Source organism: Strigops habroptila, chromosome 5 (assembly GCF_004027225.2).
Source record: "Strigops habroptila isolate Jane chromosome 5, bStrHab1.2.pri, whole genome shotgun sequence".
In the NCBI taxonomy this organism is placed as follows: Eukaryota; Metazoa; Chordata; class Aves; order Psittaciformes; family Psittacidae; genus Strigops; species Strigops habroptila.
Window position 1 is genome coordinate 33,553,309 of NC_044281.2, and position 21,720 is coordinate 33,575,028.

General features: G+C 39.8%; 1 protein-coding gene across 3 annotated transcripts in view; it reads left to right on the forward strand.

Moving 5' to 3' along the window:
- Positions 1–21,720, forward strand: part of PHYHIPL (phytanoyl-CoA 2-hydroxylase interacting protein like) — a 58,643-nt gene that overhangs the window by 19,756 nt on the left and 17,167 nt on the right. The window contains exon 1 of one of the 3 annotated variants that reach the window (XM_030487337.1): positions 3,904–4,152. The exons of 1 other annotated variant lie outside the window; for it this stretch is intronic. In XM_030487337.1, the coding sequence (XP_030343197.1) occupies positions 4,047–4,152 (106 nt within the window). In that variant the 5' untranslated portion in view covers positions 3,904–4,046. Of the gene's footprint in view, positions 1–3,903; positions 4,153–14,384; positions 14,510–21,720 lie in introns of those variants that run through there. One more of the 3 variants, XM_030487339.1, reaches the window with a different exon arrangement.

Here is a 21,720-nt window from a genome sequence, read left to right on the forward strand (position 1 = left end):
GCTAAGCTTAGTCAATGCTCCTTTTAGCACTGATCCAAAATGCTGGATACTGGTTTTGACCCTTCTGTTTATCTGTCCTTTAATATTTTGCTTTTCTCCTCAAAAGTGACATATTAATGGGGGGGGGGGGAAGGCTGTCTTTATTCTCTCCCTTGTTTTTCTTTCCTGAAAACTGTCCGTAGCCTTTCTGCCTTCTGCTTGCACACTCCACTGAGCAATAACACAAGTCTTTTTTATTCCCAAGTGGGAAGGAAGAGCTGGAACTGAGTCTTGCTGAAGTCTGAGAAAGGAGGTTTCTTTTATAACTTGCAAATAAAAGCCTGCTACTGTGAAATACAAAAGTATTTTCAAATAGGAAGAATGGGGTTGCCTTACAGCTCTGTTCTGTACTCTGCTGCTGCTGTGGAGCAGTTTTCCCAAAATGGAGCGCAACAAAGGCAGGACAGAACTTTGTAATGGTGTGTGGGCTGGTTTGTGGGGAGGAGAGGAGCACACAGCACCTTTTCCTCTCGCTTTTATGGCTTGAATGAGGTTGTAGCTTGTAAGAAAGAAGCCACACACCTTTCCAGCTGGCTAGCAGCCTCACTGCCCGTTTGTTGTAGAATGGTAGCTCTGCAGCAAGATCTCAGTGACCTACCTGGGGGGCTGTGAATGCCAGGCTAAGGCACAAGAGCTGAGGCCATTGAACCTAGCCAGGCAAGAGGTGTGTGTCACAGCTCATGTTTCCTGGTATGTGTATTGTGCTGGAAAATGCTGCTTCTCTCTCCTTATGTGAGGTTGCAGTAATAACAGAGACACTCTTATTGAACTACAGAAATTGGTTATCTATTTAGCTAAACATTGGAAGTGTGAAAGGTTGCTGTTGTGGCAAATTCTTTGCAAGCTTTTGCAGTTCTAAACACATGACACTTGTCTCTAATGTTGTCCTGCCTTTGGCAGACTTCCCATTATATAATGTTGACCCATACTTGTGATATGTGACATTTTTTGCTAAATACTGTCAGGGATAATCTGTCACATAACAAACTTTCTGATTATATGTTAAGACTCTGTCATCCTTTAACACAAACGCAACTTGTGCCTCAGACAATGCTATTCCTTGTTAAGACAAGCAGAGTACAGTTCTTTCAGGTAAGAAAAACATCAAGAGAATATCGTGTGCTTTGAGACTGAAATACCTAGGACTAAATTCACCACTGAGTGATTGCATGGAATCACATCTGGGAGTAATGTAAGCTTTAAAAAATGCTGAGCCCTAGCCCAGGTGATGGGAGTAGTGATTGGCTGAAGGAAGCATGAAATCTGAAGTGTGACTCTGCAAAACGCTGTCACAGGCAGGTCTAGCTTGTTTCTTGCTTTAGAAAAGCAGAGCTGTGGAAAACATTGCTTTACTCTTTCACTGAAGTTTGACAGTATTTGTAGACTTGACTTAACCAGTCTTTTCTTAAAAAAAAAAAAAAAAAAAAAAAAGAAAAAAAGAAAGGGTACTGGTGTGGGGAGATAAATAGGTATAGCTCAGCCAGGGGTTCTTGCTGTAAGGCAGCTGAGAAATGAGAGGCCTTAGAGGAATAGGAACACCCCTAAAACCATCTGCTTTCAAAGAACGATACAAAATCCATCAGTTCCTAAAAACGTTATTTCAGTTGCATAGAATAAAAAGCAGAGGAGAGAAAGGTGTATAAAATAGAGGCAGAAAGAATAAAATGGGAATTCTCTCAGTATTCAAGAATACGGTCTGCTTCAAATGGACTTCATACAATGTTACAGCAAAGAAGTAACAAGATTGTGTGAGCTGCTGAAAGGTCTGCCACATTGTGGGAAGGGATGAATGTGGAACATAAGGCTGAGAGACTAAATACACCGTCTTCAGAGAAAGAAATTTTCCAGCCTTACGTAGGAGATGACTGTGTGCTAAGAACAGTTGCAATATCGAGGAGAAAGGTTTTGCTTCTATGCAAGGAATGAATGCTTCTCAGAGCCAAAATTAAAACCTGATGAATGCAGTCTCACCCGCTTTCATTTCTTCCCTCTCGGATTCTACATTTGTCCTCATTCTGTCTGTACATTCATTCATACATTCCTCTCCCCTCCCACCTCCTCATTGACTCATGCTCTCCCTCCCTGTTTGTTATTGCTTCCTTTTAATTTTCTCTTCCTTTAGTTTTCCTTCCCACTCATTAAATTTCTCCTCTGCCTGATCTCTCTGCACACATTTTCCTTCATGGCGAAAAAATAGCAGAGACACAGAGGAGGAAAAATAGAACATGAGTGAGGAAGGGAAGGGGCAAAGAGTAGACAGTGCAGGAAGGGTGCTCAGTGTTGCACTTTCTCCCCATGCTGCACTACAGATTTTTGAAGGTGTCATAGGAGTCAGGGCTCCTAAAACCTGTTTCTTTCTCTCAGGCAGCAGCACTTGGCAGTGGCTTTGTGAAAGGTAATGCCAGAGCTCATTTCCTCAGATTAGCATCCCTAGAAACCATCATAAAGAATAGAATAATCTGAAAGTCCAGTGGAAAGCCACCTTTGAGTGACAAACACCTGACAGTGCATGGACCTTGCTGCCACATTAGACTCGGAAGAGACTGGGTGGTCTTGGGACTCCAAAATGGGAAATGGCAGCTTTAGGACTCTGTGGACTTGCTGGCAGTTAATGCTGACCAAAAAACATCATAGCCCCAAGCTTGTCAGGGACCTGTGTGCAATGAAATGGTGTTTCTCAATGCTGCCAGTGCTGGTGTCTCAAAACTAATGGCCAAATGGTGCCAATTTTGGTTTAGTGAAACAACAAAGAAGTACCAGGAATGCTTACTGTAATCTGTGGTAGGAAATGGGCTGAAACCACTTTATCGGGCGAGTGGTGATATCATCCCAGCACGATGAGCTTGATCCCGAAGTTAGTCTGTAACCTGGAGAAAGCGCTGTGCTCCTGCAGCCCCCAAAGCTGAGGCTGCTCCTTCATCCAGCCTGCAGATCTGTGGGAGGAGTGGAGCTGAGCTGTCACACACTGATGGTGCAGTGCCACACAAGTTTCAGTTTATTCTCCTCTTACTCTTTATTTACTTTTTCTCCTTTTCTAGACCTGTTCTTGTTCCTGAAGCTGCTAATCAAGATGGGATTGTTTTTCCCTGATCGAAAAAAACCCCACCCTTACTTTTCACCAAAGCTTGGTACAAATAGCACCATACACTGCGGGTTATTTCTCCTTCCCACAAAAGGAGCAGGAGGGAAGTGTGCAGGGCACACAGCCAGAAACGACTTTACCCTGTCCTGCCACCTATAACCTTCTGCCAGCTTTTCTTATCAATTTAACAACGGCTAGTCTGTCTGCGTCCAAATTCTTGCATACATGAAGGATCAAAGTGGACGTTCGCAGCCCTGGCAGTTTAGTGCGAATCATGTGCAGCAGTTGCGGCGGGCTGCGTGCTCGGGAAAGGGCAATCACTGTCCCCGGGTTGTTGAGGTTTTTGCCTTGATGCGACTCTTCTCGGGTTATTGGAGTAACCTGGAACCAAAGCGCCCGGCGCCGCCCGCGCCGCGCAGGACAGGTGCGGGCAGCCGCGCCTGGAGCCGGCAGGGTGAAGCGGAGGGGGTTGGCCCCCGGGACCTCCGGTTCACCCCGCGTAGGCCCCTGCCGGGCGGCACCGCTGCGCCTCGGGAGACGCCCGGGCCCGGCGGAGGGGCCTCCCGCCGGCCGTTACTAACGGTCGCCGCGCACCGGGGGCTGCGGGCGGTGAGGGGGGGAAGGGCCGGGCAGGGGCTCGCGGCACTGCTCCTCGCCGCCGCCGTTACATAAGGAAGAGTGGGGGAAGGGAGCGCTTTGACGCGGCGGCGGCGGCCCCTTTAAACGCGGTGCCTGGGGCGCGCTGAGTGCGCCTCTCTGCTGCCCCCTCCCCGCCTCGCTGCAGTGACAAATCCGAGCCCAGCCGAGCCGGGCGGCGCCGGGAAGCGCTCCCGCGCGGCTGTGCACCGCCCGCCCGCCCGCCGCGGAGCCGGCAGCTTTAGCTCCAGACCCGGCGGCGCGACAGCAGGGAGCGGCGAGAGGCGCGATGGAGGCTCCGCGCCTGGCGCACGCCATGAACAGCCCCACTAGCCCCTGCGAAGAGGTGATCAAGAACCTGAGCCTGGAGGCGATTCAGCTCTGCGATAGGGACGGTAAGTCCAGGCTCGGCACGGCTAATCCCTGTAGACGCAAGATGCTGCTGCCCTCATGGATGCTAATGCAAATTAATCCCCGCGGCGTATGGTCCTTTGTCATCCCCCATGTATTTGTAGGTTCAAGTGTTCCCCACCCTTCCCGCCGCCGCCACCACCCTCTTGCCACTGAGAACAAAAGAAAAAGAGAAGGTTGCACCTTGCTGGAGGGAAGGGAGGGAAAGCCGCCGCTCCCTAAGCCATCTCTCGCGTTGCAGTGCGTTTACCCCTGGGCGAGCCTGCTGCACAACGCTGCCCCTGCCAGGAATGGACGCTGGGGTTTATTCTGGGAGAGGCCATGAGAGCTAGAGCAAGCGCTGCCGGGAGCACTGGTCTGGAGACGGGGTGGTGGCCCTGGTGGGCTCCAAACTCCTTTGTATCGTAGGACAGTTCCTGTGCTTAAAATACACGAACGAGTCCACTGGCTGGCGGGGGCTAACGGCGAAACTTGTTGCCTGTCGCTTGTGCGAGCGATAAGGCGGGGAGCGGAACGACATTGGGAGTTGCAAAATGGGGCTCGGGGGGAGACGGAGCGGGAGGCGGAGGGCCCCGCGGTTCAGCACCGTGGACAGCACCGCGGCGTGCCGTGCCGCGCTGTGCCGTGCCAGGCGGCCGCGCAGCCGGGGGACCGCAGTGCCCTAGAGCCAGCGGCAGCCCTTCTCCCGGGAGGCACCGCCGAACAGGTGAAGTTTGGGATTAGAGTTGCAGGTGCGGATATTAAAGATTATCTGGGTCGAAGCAACCAGATAAATGTAAGGTGGTGGTGTGGGACAGCCAAAACAAATTTACATGCTTAAAGCACACTGAGAGCTGACTGTAGTGGAACAGAGTAATATTGTTTATGCACAATTATGACTGACAAGCTGGACAGAGAAACTGATAGTCAAACAATGAAAAAATATTTTCTTGTAGAGTGGCATATATTTTATGTTCATATACCAGATTATTCTCATCTTCTCATTTTACATTGAATTATCAAAAATAACTCCTAATTTTTTGGTGCAAAATATGATTTGGGTGTGGAATATATGTTACCTGGTAAATATACCAAGGAATGGAAATACTCTGTTGGTGAATGGTACAGCTGAGTTAGTGAAGCTATTTCCTTGTTGTGAGTGTATTTTTGGAACATAACTGTTATAGGTGATGATCATAGGAAGAGTCAGTCCAACTTTCTCAGTCATTTTTTACAAATTAGTTATGATTGAATAGTTTGATTTTTTTGTCTGAGGCAGATTCAGTATTTTAAATGCTGGATTTTTGTAAGATCTTTTATTTTTCTTGAAACATTCAAGAAATTCAGAAAGCATTAAAAATGTCTTTTCAGTAATAATTTTCATAGCTGCATTGCAAGTTCTTTGATTTTTTTTTTTTTGTTGTTGTTTGGATTATGATATAATGTGCACTTCCATCCATTCACGCCTAGCTCACTGCCCAGAGAAACTGAACTGTGTTTATAGTAGTGGAGTCTAGACTGTTCTTTAGTTAAGACACCTTTTCATGTTTATTTTATTAATACTAGAAAGAAATGAAAACAGATAAATAATGCAATCCTTCATGTTTGTCTACCTCAAATAATTGTTAACTCCGTGTTAATCATTGCAGATTCTATGTGGTTCAGCATACTGTAGATAAGGACTGCTCAATTTCTATGGAACAGTGTCATACAGACAAGCAAATGGAAGAATGTAGCATTTTTAGTTTTAATTCCCTTTTGAATAGGCTTCACTGGAAAACAACGACTTTCCTGTACATCTGGCTTTACAAACTAACCTTCGTCAAGTAAGCCACTATCATAGAGTCATTGCTTCCTACAACACATGGTTAAATTTCTGAAGGAGGCACCTATATTGGGTATGTCAGATACAGAACTCAGTGCCTCATTTGGCACAAGACTGCGCTTGAACATACTTTGCTATTTCCTACAGGTGGCACTTATGTATCAAAAAGCTCATTTTAATGGGCACATAAAAACAAGCAAGTAAAGGTTAGGGTATTAATCTTTCTAGGTAAGCGTGCAAATGTATATGCAACATGCTTAGATTCCTAATTGTGTACATGGGTTTAGTTAGTGCATTATATTACAAATACGTAAGATTTATTTTAGGGTATCTTTGTTGTAAAAGATGTGGTTCTTAAGGTGATACGTTGACATCATTGAGATTAATCAAAGTTTTGTGATAAATATCAATATATTACCTCTAGTGAAATAAAAATATGCTAGATTTTAATATTCTGAAAATGCCCTTGATCTCTGAGCTGTAGTAACTGTAAAGGCAACCAATTAAATGATAATATTACATATCCAACTATGATAAATTCTGCAGCACACTTAGCTTGGCATTTCAGACAAAGCTGCAGTATAAACATAAACAATAATAGAATTTCTATGCAGATAACAAAATATTTTTCTTATTCTCTGAGATGAGGGAATTAATATTGAGACACTTTGTATTAAAAAACTGGGTTATACCTCCTATGGAGGTATATGCAGGAGCCAGAAATCCAGGAACTGGAGTGAGCAATTAATAATACCATAACAATTAATATCTTTGTAGATTTTGGGGTGCTTGAGGGTTTTTTTTTTCAAACACCATCATCTTTCTTAATGAATCAAGACCATTTAGAAAACTTACAAATGCCAAATAAAAGAAAACAAATGTATGCATTTTGGAGATTATTCTTTTTTTTAAATAAACACGCCTGCTGAGATTTGGTTTAAAGTGAATGCGGCATTATAAAGCCAATTATCAGCTCTTATTTTCAACATTCTCTGTTATTTACAAAATTATTTTGCATTATTTTTCTTGTTATTTAGGGTCTACTAGCACAGCTTGGTATTAGTCTCTTGCACAGTCTAATATGTAGTTCCTTAGAACTCTACTGAACACCACAGTCATATTTCTGTAAACTTAGGTCAGGAAAGAATGTTTAATCTCTGCTGAAAATTCTGGTGACCTTTTTATAAAATTTGTATTAGCCCTACCTAGGGATTAAACCTTTAGTAGATGGATGGCCTTTGTGTCATGAGCAAGCCAATTCTTTGAAAATATATCCAACTTCAGAAAATCATAAGCCTTTAAAAAAACTGTGCTTTTCACAGACTTGGTAGAACAGTCTGGGATTTTAGCAGCTGAATTTCCTGAGGCTCCACATTGTGGTTGTGCAGCGCTCCCCCTATAGATATTGCACTTTGGCTGCTGGGGTCCTGCCAGAGTGAGAACAGTGACGCTGTCATCTGCTTCCCATGCTCTTATAGTTGGCATAGACAGCTGGAAAGCAGCAGACACGTGTCAAAATGCAGAAATGAGAAAAGCAGAGCAACAAACATTCAATAAGGATGCTGGAACTTCAGAGACATGGACTGGGGAGAGGAGCAAGAAAACTGGTCTGGAGGACGCTAATAGAGACTTGGGAGTGGCTGGTCAAGTGTGGAAGAACAGGAAAGATTTGAAAGCTGCATATGTTTGTAAGAATTAGATTGAATGGGAAGGCAGAAATGGGAAAAACGACCCTGAATGAGAACAGGAAAAGAAGATGAAGGAGCAAGGGAGGTAATCCAACTTCAGGCAGGATGCCCAGGGAAGGAGAACTGGGAAAAAAAGATGAGGGGCCATTCACCCAGTTCAGATGAATTGGATGACTGAGAATGAAATGAGAACTGGGAACCTGTGAAGACTAAACCTGGAGACCTGTCTGCAAAGAAGAGACAGAAAGTACAAGAATGAGGAGGGGGGAACTGTGCACAGAGGTTAGGAGTAAAGGAATGGAACTAGGACTTGCTGAGCAAAGAGGCTAGGACTGAAAGGACAACCTTAACAATAAGGAACAGGACTTTTGATGTGTGACTGGGGAGTAGAAGAAGGGGTGGGACAGGAACAAGTTCAAGGAACAGGGCTGAAGTGGGCCATGTTTTGGTGTGACAGCCAGAGAAAGGTCAGTGTGTATTAGCACGTGTCGTCTTCCAAAGCCACTCATGACTCCAGGATACCAAATTCTCCTTGTTCGTTTGCCAGCAATGAATGGTACCATGGCATCAGGGCTTCAGGGATATAGAGAGTCAACAGCCGCAACTGACTTCAACAAGAACAGGACTTTGCAAATATAAAGCACACCTCTAGATGCTTGGAGAAAGAGATGGTAACCACCTTAAATAGGCAGTGAAAGTTACTAGCCATGTTTTAACTTCTCTGTGCCTCAGTTTTCCATGTGTAAAATGGAAGCAGAATTATTGCTTCTCCTCATAGACATGTTTTCAAAATAAGCTAATAAATGTTTGTTAAGCAGCCAGGCACTGTTGTACCCTGGAAAACCCATGAGGTGCGTGGAAAAACCTATAATGAATGATGAAATCCATTTTTCTCTTCAGAGCAGAATATGAATAATGTGTAGCAAATAAGTCCTGGAACTACACACTGAAGAACAGTGGATAGCTGTTAGAAGAAAAATAGTTCATTATGTATGCACTATTCATTATGTGTGCTGAATGAGTCAGAATTTATGTGGAAAAATAGTATGTAATCATGCAGTTAAAGACTATATCATAATCTGAACATACAAAGGGGCCTATTTAAAGTTATTCAAGTATGCTTCGTTCTGGTATTTTCTCACTATTGATGGCTTGAGCTACACAATCTCACTAGCGTGCTTTTAATGTGTTCACTACATATATTTAAAGATAGTATTTGGGTATCAGGATCAGAACTGGAATTGGTGTCTTGGCCAGTTTCAGTTGCATAAATCAATTTCATCACCTTCCAAACACTTGACACCATCAAAATTGTTCAGTCTAACAAGCTTTTATAAAACCATTACGTCATACAAACTAAGAAGTCATTTCTGTTTTATGTGAACAGCTTACATCTTTGGCTTTCCGTGTTATTTGAGCAAGTCTCATGTTTTCTTATTTCAGAAGTTTATTATTATGCTGAAATATATTTTCTAGAGTTTGTAAACAGGAGTTTTTATGGCCGTATAATGTACACGTTTGCCTTTAAAGCAGAATGGATAAGGTGACATCATCCAGTCTTTGGATGCATTCTTCACATCCCTTTTTTGGCACTGTGGAGCCGTATCTCTGCTCTTTCTGAAATGTTCTCCTGTAAGTCTCAGAGACAGGGGAAAATTGAATTTCTAGGTAGACTCCTACATGAAGGACAACTGGGAGATCCAAATTCTACGGTAATACTTAGAGTCTTATATGGTTGGGCTTGCATAGTTGTTTGGGTTTTTTTAAACTATGGGAGTTCTGAGCACAGGAATAAACAATTCGTATTTTTGTAACCAGCATAATAGAGACCTGTTTGTAACTGTGATATTTTGATAGGAAATGAAATTCGGAGGCATGTTTATTGTTCTTATTCCTCTCCCCAGCTGCAAGTTTGGAGATGTAAATTCACTCTAAATAATACAAACTGTATCACTTTTGAGCGGTGGTGTGGCCAACTAGGAAATGTATTTCTTTCATAAAATTTCTTCTAACCTGGCTGAACTTAAAAATGGCATGGTTGAGGTTTGGGGTTTTGTGTGTGTGTGTGTGTCTTGGGTTTTTTTTTTTGTTTGTTTTGTGGTTTTGTTGATTTTGTGGCAAGCAATAATGCTGCTTCAGATAGGAGCTAAAATCTAGTATATAGCTTTAAAATCTCTCTTGTTGCAAAGAAAAATACTTACAGTTTTAATTTTACATTCTTACTGGAGACTAAGATTTTCACAAGTAATATTCCTTACTGTTAGGACACAGAAAAATACTAAATGGAGCCAAGCAACTATTTTAAAGCCTTCATAAATGGTCTTTATAATTGTGGAAGAGAAGAAAACTGATGATTTGCCTATATCTTTCACTTCAGGCCACCATTGCAAGTATTTTATCCTGTCTTGGTTTATATCATAAGCAATGATGCCACCAATAACTAGCAAGGCTTTGACTGGCTATTCAACATCCCTGTGTCAAGAAACATAGTCATCCCTATTTTTCCTTTATATTCTTTAATTTTTAGAGTTATTTTCCTTCCTTCTTCCTCGCTCCTCATCTCTTTTTAGAGCTTTACGCCACTCAAATCTATGTAATTGATTATTAACTGATTTGTCTGGCAATGACCAAGTTATATATTATTAGCTACTTAAATCTTGCCTGGTATTCTGTTTGTGCCCTATTGGTTCAATTATTCTTCACCGAAACTTTTCTAGACCCTTTATAAAGCAAATGAAATGCTTGATGTGTAATTATGCGAGATTCACATACAGAAGCACTGTGATACACGCTGATATTGCTAGGTTGAATCTCAAATATACAATGTGGGTTTTGTTGTTAATTTCTACTCATTGTTATAATTAAGGCTTTTTAAGCATTACTGTCTCCCATATATGTCCCTTCTTCTTCGTGTTTGTTTCAGATTATAGTTCCCAGATGCATTCATTCATTCTGTCACAGAATCCATTTTATCATTTTTTGCCTATGTTTCTAAGCCATCTTGTGCTTGTAGCTCCTTCTATTTTAATGCTGTCTGCAATACAGAAATGTGATCTCTCTTTCCAGATCATTCATAAAGATGCTTATTTAGCCTGGAACTAGCCACAGGCCCTATGGTAGCCCAGTCGACACCTGAACTCTTCAGCTGTATCAATCTCATCTGTCAGCCAATATTCAGCCCTGCAGATCAGTAGCTCTTAATAAGTACAGTGGCAGGAGGAATCATTTAGGGAAGTGAAATTCTATTCCCTCCAGCATCTGAGAAGCAAGAATGCCAAGCCAACCCCTCACTTTAAATTTCATTTATGTTCTGCAAATCTCAAAGATTTCTTCAGTAAGAAACCTGGTTTTCTTCAGTAAGAGTTAAGCCATTAACACCTTCTTCATGTTTCATCTTCCATCTTAAACTAGATGTAGTGGTTTTCTTCTCAGCCTACTAATCTGATGGCTCTACCACCTCTGGTAAACTGTGTTATGAGCTCACTTCTTCAAATTCACTCTTTACCCTGCAGTTATGCCTGTATAATCTAGATCAGAGTCTGCCCTGCAGGCCACTTCAGCTTTTACAGCAGCTTTCTGATGAGGTCCCTGCTCCTAGAGCCATACCTTTTAGAACAAGCAGAATATCACTTTTGTCATGTAAGGTGGGGGGAAGAGAGACTACATCACATTCTTATTTAGAGTTCTCTGGTATTTCATCATTCATTTCTGAATGGGTTCCAGTCAGACATTATGATGTTTGATTGTCTCCAAAGGCATGCTGAAGCTTATCTTCCTGACCTTGGGTTTTCCTTCTGAGACTTCTCTGCCTCATTAATTTTTGCTTTTTTTCTCCCTCCAAAATCTAGAAGGATCTCCTCCTTTACCTGTTCCTTCTAATTTCCTCACCTTTTATTATTCACAGCCTCTTTAGAGCAGGTTTGAAGGCCCCAGCTTTTCTGAATGAAATAGTTTTCAGTTGCCCTTGTGCTGCTGAAGTAGTGCCAGCATTTTTAACCACAATTCAGGAGGTAATGTTTAAAAGTATTTGCAGTCTGGGTTTGTTTTTCTCAGTCCACTTGTTACAATAGGTACGTCTGCCATGCTGCAAGCATGCATGGCCTTTTGTGCTTTATGGGACCTGGAAGGCTATATTTAATTCTGGCTGAACAGACCCCAGAATCATCCACTATGTTTTCTTTTTTCTTTTGATAGAAGTTTTAAGCATTTTACTTGCAGACTACTTTCATCGAAAATTTATAAACATGTAGAAAAAAATATACTACTTATGTCATTGCTATAGGAAAGTATGAACAAATACAATGTTTATAATGTCAGAATTAAAGAAAGCTCTGCTCCAGAATCACTTCCTGTGGTTTCCACACTAGGTTTTGTTATACAGTGGAGCATCCTTTATTTGACCTTGAAAATGTTTTCCTCAGCACAGACCGTTTGGTTAGAATTTGTTGTGCTGTTTGTAGCTGGATCAATTTTCACAGCAGTGTTCGTAGCTGAATCATTAGTCAATTTTATTTTATTGTTTTCACAGAGTGTTCTTGTTTATTTATGCTTGAATGATCCTCAAAACTAGTTTGGTGTTACTCTTTCTTTGGTGTTACTCTTTCATTCCTGTGGAATGACAGAAAGTGTTATCAGAGTTGTGCTCTTTCTTAGTTCCAAGGATAGAGTGTCATCTGGAGTTTATTCCTCCAATACTGTTAAGTCAGACACAGCTGGCAGCACTAGAAGAAGCATAGTTTGAGGAATTCCCATGTTAAGCTTTGTATATCAATGCAGTCTCATTAGAAGAATTCTACAATTCGCAATTGTCAGAAGCATCCCATAAATTTATTCCCTGAGCCTCTCCACTGGCTTCAGTAAGACTCCATGTAAAAACACGTTTGAGTTTTTAACACGGCATGATTAAGCATTTACAACTACTGTACTTTCCTAAATTTTGTTATATGTATTCTATCTTATTTCATACAGATAGGCATCTAATTTGGAATTTCTCTCTTTAAGTTTGTCTAGATTTCATGTTTATTTTGTTGCTAGAAATAACATTTTTAAAGGATTATTCTGGGGTTTTTTGCAGTTCATTTCTACATGTACTCATAGTTGAAAACATACAGACTTCAAAATCATCAGGATAAAAAGATGTTAAAAAGCTCTTTCAGTCTTGGCTGGCCCTAAGTACTAGTGTACAGTATCAGTGGAGTGATTCATGCTGTCGTTAGTCCTTGTAATCCAACTTGTGTAAAGGGAAATTATACATGAGTTTATATAAACTAAGGGATAAAATTAACAACAGAGCATGCAGCAGATTGTTTTTTAAATGCTACTAAGATGCATCTCATGACATAAAGTAAATATTATGCACTTACAGTTTTATGATGGAATTTATACTGGTAATTTAATATAAATGATCAGTAGTAAACATGTGGCTTTCAGAGCACTGTTTCTGATGAATTTCTAGCCTTTACACTTTCACTGTAATTTCTAGGTGTATCTCTAATCACAGGAATTGAAATTCCCCAACCCTATCTGCTCAATGAATCCATTTGATCACAGAAAAGTTCTGTCCCTCTGGTGTGGAATATATGGGAATTTTAGTCAGTGTCACCTGTGCTCTCATGACACAGCTACTGCCTTACCTTTCATGAAAGGACAGGTTTGAGCAGTAAGACTTCACACACATTTTATTGGTATTGTTTCACCTCTGCCCATGTGTAGAGGTTGCTTTCTCTTCTTCCCCTAGATGGAGGCACCTGAAACTGCTGGTACATTTCTTTGTTTCCTCTCTCTGTGAACTGCTTTGTACGATGCTTTGGAACCTCAACCCGTTGAATGTGTTGCTTCTGTACTTCACTTTGTTACTCTGTTTAGGTAGCATGGAGTTCTTAAATCATATTTGATTTACAGGGATCTGAGTACAACAGCCTTTCTAGAGTATGAGAGTTTAATTTCAAGTTCCATGACACATCAGGTAGCAAGGTGCCCCAGCATGGCCTGTGTAGTAGGAACATGTCCAGTACTCTGCTTTCTGATAACTGTACAGGTGAAGGGCAGACAGAATCCTGTATGTGAAAAATAAAATACTGATTCTCCTCCTTCTATTTTTGCATATTCTCTAATGCTTAGCTGGTTTCTGTGTTGCTTCCTTGAGCAAACCTTCAGTAAACCAAGTAGGCTGTCTGGTGAGGCTGTCAGCCCTAATGCAAGTCTGCAGTGCTTGAGATGGAAGCCATAGAGTGAAACTAAATTCTTTGGTATATCGCGCTATGCTTGTTATATTTACCTCATGTAATAGGGAGTATGAGTTGGAAAGCATTACTTGAGATGCTTTTAAATGCTGTAAATCCAAAAGATGAAAAATTAATCTAAATATGAATTCTTTTTAAGTAACATACCCAAGGGGACTTGGTTGGCTTAGTGAATTTGTAGTAGGTTGTGCAGCTGTTTCTGTATAGGTAGTAATCCAGTTTTGTTTTACCATGATCACAATTGATTATTTATTATGATCCAATGATTATTTTATGGTCTGAATGATAAGACTACAGAAGACTTTGTAACAGAAACTATTTAAAGTATCCAACTGAGTTGTGCTTTAAAAAAAAAAAAGTAACTATTGAGGATCATGGCCTTCCAATGGGTTTGGATGTGATGGTTCAGAATTGTTATAGGTTTCTTTTTACTTAATTACATTGGAACTTCAGTTTGAGTTTTCCCTTCTTCATTAGACAGTCTTCACTGGAGAATCTACATGAGACATCTCTTATGAATGACAACAGGACAGGAAAATTATGAGCTGAAGTCAAGACTTTTAATAAGCCCACACAGTCTATATGTCATACCATGTCTGAGTGAGTGGTGAGTTCTAATGCGGTGATAACTCTGCTTAAAGATTTCTTTTGACTACTGTATTCATAGCTGTATATTTGCATATTCTAGTATCTGTGAAAAGGTTGAGCTCATTGTAGCCTTCGCCTTGATAAGGGAATATTGAATGGGGTCCTCTCTCATTTCTGCATGCTTGCCTACCTTAATGAAACTGTCAGCAACCTATCTATGAGCTCTCTACTCTTGTCAGAGGTTCAAAAGTTAGTAACAGTCACCCAATGGCAGACCTACATTCAAAGACCTTGACTATGTTTGGTTGCCCTAGGAAACTGGCTGAAAATGAAACAAAACAGAACAACTCCAGCTCCTGCCAAAAAAGGCTCTCAAAACCCCTATGTCCTTTATTTGTTGGCCTGAGAGAAAGTCTGAAACCTGCATAAAGAATAAATTTTAAAGAATAGGACAAGTTACATGGTAGAATTTCCTGAACTATTGTGAATATGTAATACATTTCAAAACACACACAGTTAAAAAGCACAAAGTGGTGTAAAACAGAGCCAAATCCTATTCCTTACAAGAGATCTGTGTGAAAAGCACACAGCAATTGCCAGTGTGCTGAAGTGAAGAAATGCTCATTCATGCTGCAAACTGCCAGGGTATCCAGTAAGTTACAAAAGCCCACTTATGTTAAGCACCCTACATTCTCCAGAAAAATCCATCACAAAATTGTGTTCCCCAGCCTCGAGTTCTCTCTGCTGCCCTCCAAGTGATGAGTTTTGTCTTTGTCTCTGGGCTTCCCTTTGCTTGAAAGAAAAGTGGGTCTTCAATGAAAATCCTGTGTGAGCAAGGCAGTTGCAGTTTTCAGACAAGCTGGCAGGTCAAATTAAAACTCATGTGAATACAAGGCTGCCTCTCCTTGCTAGATTTGAACTCACATGACTTAACTGGAAGTAGAGAATGCATTTTTGGTTTTGATTAAGACACAGCTGCAATAAACGGCACAAGTTGTTGTCAGCCAAATAAGAATGAGGTAAACAAGTATGAGTGTGAGGTTCATAGTAATAAACTAAAATGAAAGTGTTTGTCTCTCTCTCTTGTTTAGTTATATGTGAAAATACAGATTGTGAAAGGCCACTTCTCTAATACACAGTTAATATTAAAAGAAGTAGAAGATTAAGGCCAATGCTTTGTCCTCAGTTACTGTGTTAGATGAAGAGCATTGGAGCAATTAGGCCAGTGACCCAGAGCAGTGTAACTTGGGTTGGAATCTGGCCCCAAGCAACTTGTTCAAGGTCATACAGTCAGTGCTTTCATCTCTGAGATCTGTTTGCTTTCTTTGCTTGTCTTGGAGACATAGGCAGTTCCACAGTCCCAGAGGCAGCTGTACTTGTTCATTCATCAGGAGAGAAAATCCTCATGCCGTAAGAAGCTCCAGGTCCCTTCCTGCTCCAAAATCTGTCCTTTAGTAATCAGTAGAGTGGAAGTCTGCTGAAAAATGTCACTTCCCTGTTTTCCAGCAAAATAGTACTAAAATAGCACCCCTCAGAAAATACAGCACAAAATGGGTCTGAGTGCAGTCTGAAGTATGGCCAGTATTTCATAAGGAGGCATAGACACCTGACAATGTAGGCTTCTCTTGCCAAACGAATAAAGTACATGTGATAAACTGATCTGCTTTTATAATAGTCTTTCTGATGTAGTTACTTGCTTTCAAAATCTGGAATTTCATATAACTGAAGGTATGCATTATATGCAAATTCTAGTATACATAAGTGGCTGTAAAGTTCATTTTAATTTTTAAATGCCATTTAAATTAAGCTAGAAGATGGCTTAGAGCTTTTTACATCCCTTATTACCTTCTTTCCCTCTCAGCAGCTGAGAAATACTCATTTTAATTAAAATCTGTTTTTAAAATGCATCTTGTAGTCAACACATGCTGAGAAGAGCCACTTGCCACCCGTGCACTGTAAGCTTGCTGTGCTGAACGAAATGGGAGCATTACTTTAATTAGTAGTAAATATGGTCATGGCTTAGTGTTTGTGGTCTACTATAATGTCCTGTTTGATTTCAAAAGGTAGAATTGCACTAGCCTAGTTTAAATGGTCAGAGGCATAAAAACTGATGGTGTGCCAGTAGGAGTTGCAGTGCAGCTGTAGCTATTTTTGTCATCCTGCAATTCTCATTCCACAGACGGTTGCAGAGAAGCTTGTTTAGCTTCTGACAAGGGATAGTAAAAAAATACACCCACATCTTTAGTGTAAGCAGCCTAAGAGAACTTCAGTGGGAACAGTATATCAATATCAATCTTTTTGCATATATGAGTCACTCAGCAGACAGGATGAGAAGCAAGGTGCTCATGTTTGGTGGTATTTACTCTCAGTTTCAGTTTATCTGGCCAATTCAGTTTGCTTGGGTTTGATATTCATGGGTCATAAAAGGAGTTGCCACTGCTTCTCCTCAGTTGTCTGCCACAAAGATTTGGTCAGGCCTTAGAGCATGTTAGGATCAGTAGATCTGCATATCTTAGATAAGGGGAAAAGTAGGCACGATGGCATGTCAATTTAACCTTCTGGGCTAGGTGGTTTTTTAGTGTCTTACAGTTTCCCCAGTCCTTAGTGAAGAAGTGTGTACCTACATCACAACCTTCCAGTCGCACATTTTTATCTGATAATGTTACTCTCCATTTTTCATAATTTTCCTATGCATTTTTTAACACAGTGAAGATTAAATTCTGTGTGCACGTGTTTGTTTAGCTTAGCATTTTACTGAGATAACACTCCTCAACTTATGTGTATTAAACATGTGAAAAGGAAAGAGGAAAAATTGAGTAACAATGGCCCAGCCTTGTGGAACACCAAGTACCTTATGGAAGCATAGAGGCATCCAGTTTTCAGAAAAATAGTCTTAAAAAGTATCCATAAAGAGTAACGGAAACTCTAAAAAGGTATAATTGTATCAACAAAAGCTTGTGTCTATTTCCATTTTACTACTCAGTCTGTCTGAAAGCCTAGGTTTTTGGCTGCTATTGACATTCTGAAAATGTTGTTTAGTTTTGAAAGAGTACAGTATAAATACTAAATACTTCTAAGACATCAGGATACCTAATAATTAATCTTAGTGAAAGAATGTGGTTAGCCTTGCCATATTAGCCATGGACCAGATTTTCAGTCAGGTTTTGTCTTATGCTTTGGGTTTGTGGAGATCATGTGTGCCTCCACTTTCAGCCATAGGTATGAATTGCTAGATATTTGCAGTCAAGTTTCCAGAAGTTCTCAATTAACTCATCTTAAATCCTGTTGATTTCAGTAAGACTCTTCTAAATCATTTAGGTAGTTCTGAAGATGTTACCAAGTGTTACTTAAAATTTTGTTTCAAGTAAGGAGTCAAATATCAAAGAAGAATTAGCACTGAATTGGAACAATTGGCTAACAAGAGAGGGCAACTCAGTGATATGGCTGAACTTTCTTTATAATAATAAGAGAAGAGGAAACAATTATTTTGAGAAATTAGTTTAATGATGTAATTTAATGCATTATTTTTAATTAAAATTAATCAAAATACAGTTATTGAATAACTTACCTTTAATTGCAGTTAGCAAGATATAAATTCATCCACATTCAAGATTAAATGGTCATGAGATGTTTGATCCTATTAGTGCTTTCAGAAAAAATAATGTGGGGATAAGTGAAAAACTCTGAAGTATATTCGGAGAAATTATTCTTGAAAATTTATCCCTTTGAAAATATCAGTCCAGAGAATATTTATGAGTCACTTAAATGTAGATTTTTTTGCTTTGAGAGTTCAGAAACTGGCTGCCTTGTAATACTTACTTTTTCCCCCATGTTTTTTTCCTTGTTTCTCTCTGGCAGGAATCTTGCAAATTATCAGAGGTTGCTGTTGCATCATGTGAATCATCAAAAATGATGAATGCAATTTTGGAAATAATTACAAAGGGTGGTATCAGCTAGCTCTTAACTTCTGTGACCCCCCTCTCTAGCCTCTGAAAAGAATTTAGACTCCTCCAGGGCAAATTCAAATATGAGATCTAACTGCAGGTACTCAGATTATCCAGTTTAGGAAACTGTCTTTCTTCACTGAGTTTCTTCTTCTGGTAAGTGAGCCTGAGGAGACTCACTGCCTAAAGCTGATGTTGGTCTTAGTTATTATTTTCTTCATTCATAGCATAGTAAGAGTATTGTGGTTTCCACAGCAGTACATCATATCAGTATTGCAGATGAATGTTGTTGCAAGTCATATCTATATAAAATCTTTTGGACTTTGCTTTTGAATTAGAGGATGCATGTTTTGTATAAAATTTATTCCAGGTATAATTTCATAGACATCTGTGGTCTTATTGGAGGACAGAATGTTGTTCCTGCTATTTTCTTGTTACTGAATTTATTGTCATTTTTAAGAAGCAAAGAAATGTTTGGGGTTTATTATCTTTAAAGCAGTGCATACAGCCCAAGAAATCCACTCTTGAGAATTTTGTATCTATGCCAAAATTTATATTCCACAGTAATGTTATAACGGGACTACTTGGTGTCTTCTTACTAATTATAGTAACCTTCTCTGTGTGGATATACTTAATTTCCTGTTGAACCTAATGTTGCATTCAGTGTCCGGTGAGAGAATGCTTGAGCTGTAAACCAAAGCCCTACAGTTCTGATGGCATAATCATATTCCAAAATATGCCAGTGTAACTCTATTTGCTGCTACTATCTGCCAGGTTTGCCACACTTGCATTGTGCATGCCTATTGGTGTTAGTTTGAGAAAACTGAGACCTTGAAGTCCCATCCACACAAGATCTCAGAATACATGATAGTCAACTGCTTTTCCTAAGGGCAAATGAGTATCTCAGTTGAGTTAGTATTCAAGCAAATGGTGAAACTTCAAGACTATGCTGAATGCTTTTCTTTCATTATGCACTGTCCTTCAGTTGCTATACTATGTGTCCTGTCAGGTAGCAACTGAGTCTCAGAGACATCTTTGTGAAATGAGAGACTGCTTGCAGAACAAGGTTTCAGGCCTGTAGCTGACAGCAGGCAGTGAGAAACGAGGCTTGGGAGAGAATGGGGCGCTGCTCAGTGGGAGCTAAGAGCCTGCACATTCCTTGCTGTCAGTGTCAGGATTGAGATATTGGGCTGCTCCTGATTTGAATCATGGGACCACTTGTAGAGTACATTTGTTCTCCATGTGAGATGGAGGAAGAATTGAGTCCTTTGCAAAAGGCTGAGAGAAGTTCTTTAATACAGAAACTAGACAATCTGGAGATTGATCAGTACTTTACATAGGCATAGTTCTGAGGTACCCTCTCTGCTGAAAGAGATGGCCGTAGTAAAGGCACAGTTGTGCTCGCAGAGAACAATTGTGTTCTCTCTGTTTTGCAATGTCGAATATTCCTGCTGAAGTCAATGGTAGATTAGTAGTAAACGGCTAAATTAAGCCTTCAGTTAAAACCAGGTGACAAGAGAATCTGAATGTTTATGAACATTTCAGAAACACCAGTAAATATAGATATACATATTATAGTTGTACATAGTAATGCTTTATTTTCAAAACTATTTTTTAAAATTTTTGTTAGAGTGCAAGTTATTTTACTAGAAAATGCACAACAGTAGTATCAGACATGGGGAGGAAATGAGGAGAAGATTTAGAGAGGTTTAGCCCTCTAACAGGATTTATAGAGCCAGGCATTTTCTCTTTATCTAATGTAGGAATTGGTTTTACGAGGACACTTATTTAGAAATTATTCTTAAATATGCTTATATAAATACAAAAATCTGTATCAGGAGTTAGTTTACCAAGATTCTGGGGGAGAGGAGAGAGACATTTAAGAGTCTGACACTATCCACTCTTTTTTTTTTCTTTTTTTTTTTTTTTTTCTTTTTGTTGTACGTGAAAAAAAGCATGCATAAAGCATGAATGTTATTTAAGTGGCTATGGATAGCAAGTTGAACTTTGGAATAGAATAGCTATCCTGGAGCTATTTGTTGTATGGCCTAACAAATAACACCCTTGATTTGATAGTTTTATAATTGTTGTTGTATTTGTATTTCCTCTGTGTGATCATTGTCTCTTTTGAACAAGGTGTTGCAGTGAACATTGAAATTCTTTATGTTCAGGTTAATTATTTGCTTGGTAGGGACATATTGTCCTTGTCCTGTAAAACAATTTTATGTAGCTAGCAATTGGACAGGGACCAGTTCATTCCAAAACTCAGGAGAAAAATATTATATTGTATTTTTGCTTAGTTATATTTAAAGTATGCAGCTCATATGTAATTTCCTGTCATTTTTGATGTCTATACAGAAAGAAGAATTCTCCTTTCTATTGATTTTTTTCAGGAAATACAATACCTCCACAGTAAGTTGGAGAACTTAGTCTGAATTATAGCACTCAAATATTGTTAATCTATATCAGTTTTATAGAATTAGAAACTTAATATTTCACCTTTATAGAGCTGATATGTAACCAACCAGCTGAATTATCAAGACAAGGAAAGGCAGAAATTTCCATTTCAGAAGGTGTAAAGATGTCTCTGTTCATTTCATGGGAGTTACAGTTTCTAAATGAGTTGTTTTCAATTGTTATATCTGTATCTAGTAAGAGGATTTCTTATGTCATGTCTACATGATCCTTGAGAAGTTGATCCCCCCCTTATCAAACATTTCTAGTTCAAAAGGTCATAGCTAATGTCCTTCATTGTATTGAAAACGTTAACTTGAGAAAAATACTTTTTGTTTTACCTAATGCGTATATTTTAAGAACTCCAAAAGGTGATATTTAAAAAAAAAAAAAAAAGAAAAATTGATTTGTATTATAAGGTTTTGTTTGGCTTTTAGTGTGTTTATTAAATGTGCTATTGGTGTCTGTGTATAATGTAAACCTGATATTTTAGGGTCTCAAAAATTGCTTTACCTTACAGTTTATTGATCTATGCCTCTCATCCTCATGTACATATCTTTTGATTTTCAGATATCTTCCCAGCATGTATTAAGAATCCAGTGTTAGCTTCTAATGTTGTGCTCTGAGGGTACAGTCTCACCTTGCTTATTTTCTGGCTCACAAACCTTAGTCACATTTTCCTTATCAAATTCCTAGGTTTTCATGGAGCTGAGACTTCACAGAATTAACTTCAGGGGTTAATATCTTGTGTGTCTTTCTAAAGACAGTACAGAGCAGCACTTTGCACTATGTTCTGCATGACAGCAGCCCAGATAAACACCAAACTATGTGA